Genomic DNA, 7,968 nt, shown 5'->3' with positions numbered 1-7,968 from the left:
ATTATGAGAAATAAATCTGTAATTATGAGATACACCATTGTAATTATGAGAAATAAACACAATTATAAGAAATAAAGTTGCCGTTTTAAGATTTTAAGACAAATTGTGAGAAATCAAGTCAATATTGCAAGAAATAATGTCACACTGGAAGAAATAAAGTCCTAATTATGACAAAAAAGTCACAGTTTGGAGATACACCCCTTCAGTTATGAGAAATAAGTTGCAATTATGATAAAGTCGCATAGTGAGAAATACTCACAATTATGTAATTGTAAGATACACCATTGCAGTTATGAGAAATAAAGACACAATTATGAGAAATAAAGTTGCAGTTGTAAGATTTAAAGTCAAATTGTGAGAAATCAAGTCAATATTGCAAGAAAAACTGTCATACTGGAAAAATAAAGTCCTAATTATGACACTAAAGTCACAGTTTTGAGATACACCATTTCAATTATTAGAAATTAATCTGTAATTGTGAGATATGCCATTGCAATTATGAGAAATAAAGTCACAATTATGAGAAATTAAGTTGCAGTTGTGAGATTTAAAGTCAAATTGTGAGAAATTGATATCGTAAAATACTATAGTGCAGTTACAAGAAATAAAGTCAGAGTTATGAAAAATAAAGTCTAAAATTTGAGAAATTAAATTGCAGTTTTGAGATTTAAAGTTGCACTACGAAAAATGATGTAAATACTGTGAGATACAAAGTTGCAATTGTGATAAAGTGCCAATTATAAGAAATGTCACAAATAAAATAAATAAAGTTTTAGTTATGATAATCAAATTTGCATTTATGAGAAAAAGTTGCAAGTATGACGAAGTCAGAATTGCTAGATACAAACTTGCAGGTGTGATTAATAAAGTCACAGTTGCTAGATAAAGTTGCATTAATGACAAATATAGTTGCATTTCAATTTTTGTCTCTGAATTCGAAAAGCACATCCACAGGAAACTCATTTATAATGACAATTTGGGACTATTTGTACCATGCATATAATGTCAGTTATAAACACAAGGCTTGTTTTCTGCAATTCCTTCGTGCACACATTTTTCACATTGTGATTTTGCCGTGTGTAGCCTATATTCTTTTCTACATAGGCACTAGCAAAGAAAACATGTTTACATGCAGACTAAAGTGGTAGTGGACAGATGGGGACGATTCTCAATAAGACATGACACAGCTGGCCTAAGACACACGCTGTAACACTCTGTCCCCAAAAACACTGACCTCTGATTGAGCATGTAAACAGAGGACAACATATTTGTCCAGATTAATGTAATAAAGTTCACAGTTTCTGGAATCAAATCTCTGGCACTGAGAAGTCAATACCAAAGCCAAGTAAACAAAACATGTTATTGCTAATGCCAATTGTTACAGGTTCACTTAAGAAAATGAGATCTCTTTAATAATTGTTGGAACATTAAGACAAAATGAATACTCAAGTCAGCACAAAATGAAAATTCACCCTATTTTATATATGCACAGTTGGCCTAGCTGAATCTACAATATGTTCATTATTTTATCAAAATAAGAGGGGCTATACAAAATATGTGTTATTTTTTTATTTAGTATTGACCTGAATAAGATATTTCACATAAAATATTTTGACATATACAATCCACAAGAAAAAAATTGTAGTTGAAAAAAATAAAATTACCCTGTTCAAAACTTTACATACACTTGATTCTTAATACTGTGTTGTTACCTGAATGATTCACAGCTGTGCTTTTTTTTTGTTTTTTGTTTTTTGTTGTTGTTGTTGTTGTTGTTCATGAGTCCCTTCTTTGTCCTGAACAGTTAAACTGCCCGCTGTTCTTCAGAAAAATCCTTCAGGTCCCACAAATTCCTTGGTACTGTATTTCAGCATTTTTGTGTATTTGAACCCTTTCCAACAATGACTGTATGATTTTGAGATCCATCTTTCCACACTGAGGTCAACTGAGAGACTCATATGCAACTATTACAGAAGGTTCAAACTCTCACTGATGCTTCAGAAGGAAAAACAATGCTTTAAGAGCCAGGGAGTGAAAACATTTTGAATTTGAAGATCAGGGTAAATGTAACTTTTTTTGTTTTTTGGGAAAGATGTAAGTATCTTCTGAAGGGCAGTACTAAATAAAAACAAATGTGATATTTGGTCAAAATAAGATAAATTTACACATCTTCATTCTGTTCAAAAGTTTTCACACCCGGCTCTTAATGCATCGTTTCCTTTGAAGCATCAGTGAACATTTAAACCTTCTGTAATAGTTGCATATGAGTCCCTCAGTTGTCCTCAGTGTGAAAAGATGGATCAAAATCATACAGTTATTATTGGAAAGTCAAATACACAAAAATGCTGAAAAAAAAAAAGAATTTGTGGGACCTGAAGAACAGTGAGCAGTTTAACTGTTCAGGAAAAAAGGGACTCATGAACAACTATCATTAAACAAAAAATAAAAACCCAGTTAAGCATAAACACATTATTAAGAATCAAGTGTATGTAAACTTTTGAACAGGGTCATTTTTATCAATCCAACTGTTGTTTTCTCTTTTGGACTATATGTAAACATCTTTTATGTGGAATATCTTATTCAGGTCAGTACTAAAAAAAAAATAACATGCATTTTGTATGATCCCTCTTATAGATTTTCTGACATTTTTTTTTACAGTAAAGCCCATAAAAGAAAAACAACCTCAAGGCAAGTATTTTCCTCTGGGATAACACTCATTGCCTATCAAAAGAAATACAGAAGCATCTCCTCTCAGCAGGATAAATATTTTATTTACACGCAACTCAAAAGAGCATAAAATATCACATGAGGTTACAAATTATTTGGAACAAAGGAAATCACAACTAGAATTTCACCTGAACAGATTTGCCTTTTTATTTCCAGTCACCCTGACTTCACCCACATATTCTCCGACTTTATTTCCTGTTTGTACGACAACGCTTTCAAGACCCTCGCTTGAATACCAGACGGGTTCACACAATGTGAGTCAGTGACATTAGCAGGGGCTTGAAGGCACGTGGGTGGGCTTCCTCCTGTCTACACAGAAGTCTCCGCTGAGACTTCCTATATGCGGCAAACAGCCCCTGTTTGCGCACGCATGTGGTTGCAATATATTTCCATGTAAAACCCTTAGCCTACTGTATAGTTTTTACAATGACGTGTAGGCAGCATTTATTTCATGCATTTGCATGAATATAATATCTTTGTCTTCACAGTTACAATATTTATTCAACTGATAAACTGATTTCATCATGTGAATAAAAAATCAAACACTTAAATAGCTGGTAACACTTTATAATAACTACACACTTTGAATCATTAGTTAAGCATTGGTAAATAGTTAATTAATCATTTATAAAGCATTATTCCTACATTAATAGACATTTATAAGCAGTTTATAAATACAGCTATAAATGCTTTATTCTTGTTTTATAAGCATCTGTATACTATGCTTAATAATTGTATTTTCATACTTTATTAAGGAACAGTTAATCATTTTTAGATTAAGCATTACATTATTTACAAACCGGTTAGTTAGTAGTTGAAAGCGGTTCATGAGATCATTTAGAAAGTGTTAGTAAATAATTCATAAACCATTTGAATGCACATTACATCGTATTATTCAGACATATATTAACAGTTAGTCAGTGTGTTAATAAATGATTTAATAACACATATTCCTACTGTAACTCATAATTAATTCAGGCAGTTATAAAACATTAGCTGCCAGTTAATGTTTTTTGTGAGCTCATCTAAAGTGAGGACTATTTATGCCTTGTAAACTGTTTACAAAAGTTGTTCTCCTGTTCTGGCGATATCACTTTTAGCATAGCTTAGCATAGATCATTGAATCTTCTGAGACCAATATAGCACAGGAGAACGGCTGAATGGATTTCAAAACGGTAAAACTCAACTTATTAACACTTTACAAGTAATAAATAGTCCTCACTTTAGATGAGCTCACAAAAACCATTAACTGACAGCTAGTAAATGTTTTATAACTCCCTTGTTATTAAAGCATTTATTAACACACTGACTAATTGTTAATATATGTCTGAATAATAAGATGTATAAATGTGCATTCAAATAGTTTATGAATCATTTACTAACACTTTCTAAATGATCTCATGAACTACTAACTAACCGGTTTGTAAATAATGTAATGCTGAATTTAGAAATGATTAACTGATCCTTAATAAAGTATGAAAATACAATTATTAAGCATATTATACAGATGCTTATAAAACAAGAATAAAGCATTTATAGCTGTATTTATAAACTGCTTACAAATGTCTATTAATGTTGGAATAATGCTTTATAAATGATTAATTAACTATTTAACAATGCTTAACTAATGACTCATAGTGTGAAGTTATTATAAAGTGTTATCAAATAGTTCACCCAAAAAGGTGAGCAGCTGAGTCCTTAGCCATCTTTAAGAATAGGCTAAAAACACATCTCTTCCATCTTTATTTGACTCTCTAACTCTAGAACTCTTTATGCTATTTTTATTCTTTAAACAAAATTCCTATTCTTTTTATATTTTCTGTCTTTTCTGTTTTCTTTTTATTTATTATACAATCAACAAAAAAGCAAAAAAAAAAACTTGCACAATTATTTTTTTCTATTCTGTTTTCTTTTTATTTATTATATAATAGAAAATGGCTATGTGTACTGTAGTAAGCTAACTGAGACTTGTCATAGCACTTACTGTACATACAGCATCATTGCTCTTTTGTCTATTTTTTGATTGCTTTCATTGTCCTCACACTGCAAAAAATGATTTTCTTACTTATTTTTGTCTTATTTCTAGCCAAAATATCTAAAAATTCTAATCAAGAAGGATTTTCCAGACAATTAAAAATTATTTTCTTGTTTTCAGAAAAAAATAAGTCAAAATTAAGTGAATGTTTGCTTAAAACAAGCTAAATCTGCAAATGGGGTAAGCAAAAAAAAAAAAAAAAAAATCTTATTTCAAACAGAAAGCAAGACTTATTTTTGTCTTGTTTCCAGCCAAAATATCTAAAATTCTAATCAAGAAGGATTTTCTAGAATCTAGATTATTAAAAATTATTTTCTTTGTTTCAGAAAAAAAACAATTTAAAATTAAGTGTATTTTTGCTTAAAACAAGCAAACTCTGCCAATGGGGTGAGAAAAAAATAAATAATCTTATTTCAAACAGAAAGCAATACTTGTTTTTGTCTTGTTTCCAGCAAAAATATCTACAAATTCTAATCAAGAAGTATTTTTTAGACAATTAAAAATTATTTTCTTGTTTTCAGGAAAAAATTTTTTAAAATTAAGTGAATATTTGCTTAAAACAAGCAAAATCTGCCAATGGGGTAAGCAAAAAATAATAATAATCTTATTTCAAACAGAAAGCACAATAATTTTTCTTGTCCCGTTGGCAGATTTTTTTTGCTTGTTTCAAGCAAAAACGCACTTTTTTTTTTTTTTTTTCTGAAAACAATACAATAATTTTTACTCGTCTAGAAAATCCTTTTTGATTTAAGAATTTTTAAATATTTTGGCTGGAAACAAGACAAAATATCTAAACAGGAAAGCATTTTTGCAGTGCATTTGTAAGTCACTTTGGATAAAAGCGTCTGCAAAATGACTAAATGTAAGCGTAAATGTAAAAAGGAAAATTCTGAAAATTTACCCACTCTCATGTGGAAACAAAGGAAAAACAGTTTTTACTAATAAAGTCACTTGGGTCCAAAAACAACACAGGATCTCCTAAACATTCAATGTATGAAAAAGCACTAAAACATCAATATATTCTTTGGCTTTCACATAAAAAGAAAGATGTGGAGCAAACTTAGAGTGAGTAAATGTTACAGAGTTTTCCTTTTTGGTTGAATTATCATTGTAAACTTAACATTTGGCATTGCATCCATTTCCAATGTTTTAAGCACCAAATGGAGACAATTAAGGGAGACACAAGGGAGGAAAAAGTGAATCTATAAGGCAGTGCCTTGCCGTCTACTGGAAATGATTCACTGGAGACTGCTAGGGCTGCTTGAAGGGCAGAAGCTCCCCCTCCCTCCACAGCCTGTGTTTCATTGGCTGAGTCAAGTGATGTCATGGAGGGTAGACCTGTATAAATAGCCCAGCTCTGCTGACATTCAAACAGAATCAAAAGTCTCAGACAACAATAACTATTACAACAACATCCATCTACTTGTGGAGCACAGCGGGAAACCTTTGGACATATAAAAATGTGCCGATCACTAGAGCATCTGCCAATCTCCTGCCTGGAAAGGTACGTTTCATATTTACTTAAAAATAAGTTCTGCTAGTATAGTGAAGACAGATCTTAAGTAGACCTTAAGTAGCTTATTACTAAATCATTTTAGTCATCAAATCTAATTTCTAAACAAGTTTTAAGTGCTTTTCCTTTTGTTCCTCGCAGGGCAAAGGAGCTCAAAGCTCGGTTTGGAAGTTTTCTTCTAAAGCAAGAGCTTAATATCATGGGCCACTCACAAAAACCTGACAAACTAACACTGGACGACAGACAGAAATGGTCTTTCCATGAACTCCTGGCTCACAAAGGTAAGTTAAAATCAGAAAGAGCTGTGGCAATATAAAGCAGATGTTTTTAAGGCTGTAGAATGAAAAGCTATCAGGGTCGTCTAATGTTTTCTTATGTTTTTACAGAGGGACTGTGCGCTTTCACAACGTTCCTGTCATCTGAGTACAGCGAGGAAAATATTGCTTTCTATTTGGCTTGCGAGGACTACAGGAACACAAAGAGCTCCTCCAAGCTTTGTGTCAAGGCCAGGAAAATCTATGAGGAGTTCATCTGCTCTGACGCACCAAGAGAGGTACGTTTGCTCAGAATATTTCCCTCACACTTTAAACTGATTTCATGGAAAGTGTCTAATGGCAAATTATTCCTCTGTCTATTTTTAGGTGAATCTTGACCACGAAACTAGAAGCATCACTCTGAAGAATATGGAGCAGTCCACATTGTCCTGCTTCAACCTTGCCCAGAGTAAAATTTACACCCTCATGGAGAAAGACTGCTACCCTCGTTTCCTCAAGTCAGCAATCTACCAGGAACTCATTACACAGCATGTGGGTTAAAATACCCAGACAGCGGAGGAATGCATCCCTGATAAACATGGCATTTATGTGACGTGATGGTCGCCGAATGATCCGCACCGGTTTTCTGAGGTTCAGGACACACGGACTCAAAAGCCAGACTGGAAGGCCTCGGGCATTCGGGAACATCGATTCTATGAACAGCAGTGGCGCACACAGAGATCAAGATTGTAGCACTGGACAATAACTGTGAAAGTGGAATGACTTTTGCACAATTATGTAAAATGTGTGTTTTGTATTGCCTATGAGTATTTATTGAAAAGTTATATTGAAAGTAGTATTTATATTTGTATTTATATTTGATGAACAATTGTGGGTTATTTATTGAACTTTTGAGTGGAAAGAAAAAGAATAAATTGTTTTACATTCAAGTATTTGTCTTTAGCAATGCATCTTTTTTGGGCATTATGTGCAGCTAAAAGGAAATAGCTGTTTTAATGTCACATCCCACTCACATGAGCTATTTATTTATATTGCTTTCTTTTTGGATTTTATTTTATTTTATTTTTTATTTTGGATTGTATGTCACTGCCTTAGTATTTTTGTCTTGTTTTCTAGTGTAAATATCTAAGAATTCTTGAAGTAAAATTACTTAAGATATAATGTATAAAAAAAATCTAAATTTTGTTAGTTTTTGCTTAAAACAAACAAAATGGGGTAAGAAAAATAATCTTAAATCAAAGGCTAAACCAAATTATTTTTCGTGTCCCATTGACATATCTTTTTGTTTGTTTTAAGAAAAAACTAAGAAAATTAAGGTAGTTTTTGTTTAGATAACAAGACATATCTAAACTAATTTTCTTAAGCCAGTAAATGCATCCTGATTCAGGAATTTGTAGATATTTATAATAGAAAACAAG

The 7,968-nt window shown here is 31.9% G+C and overlaps 1 protein-coding gene across 1 annotated transcript; it reads left to right on the top strand.

The window, feature by feature from the left end:
- Window positions 1-6,147: 6,147 nt before the first annotated feature.
- rgs5b (regulator of G protein signaling 5b) lies at window positions 6,148-7,479 on the top strand. Its single transcript, XM_073849288.1, has 4 exons — window positions 6,148-6,266; window positions 6,417-6,556; window positions 6,662-6,828; window positions 6,917-7,479. The coding sequence occupies exons 1-4, from the start codon at window positions 6,223-6,225 to the stop codon at window positions 7,088-7,090; spliced, it is 525 nt and encodes a 174-aa protein (XP_073705389.1). The 5' UTR covers window positions 6,148-6,222; the 3' UTR covers window positions 7,091-7,479.
- Window positions 7,480-7,968: the final 489 nt, after the last annotated feature.

Source organism: Garra rufa, chromosome 10 (genome assembly GCF_049309525.1).
Source record: "Garra rufa chromosome 10, GarRuf1.0, whole genome shotgun sequence".
NCBI lineage: Eukaryota > Metazoa > Chordata > Actinopteri > Cypriniformes > Cyprinidae > Garra > Garra rufa.
The sequence above is the reverse complement of the archived record's forward strand: the minus strand, read 5'-3'. Positions and strand labels throughout refer to the sequence as shown.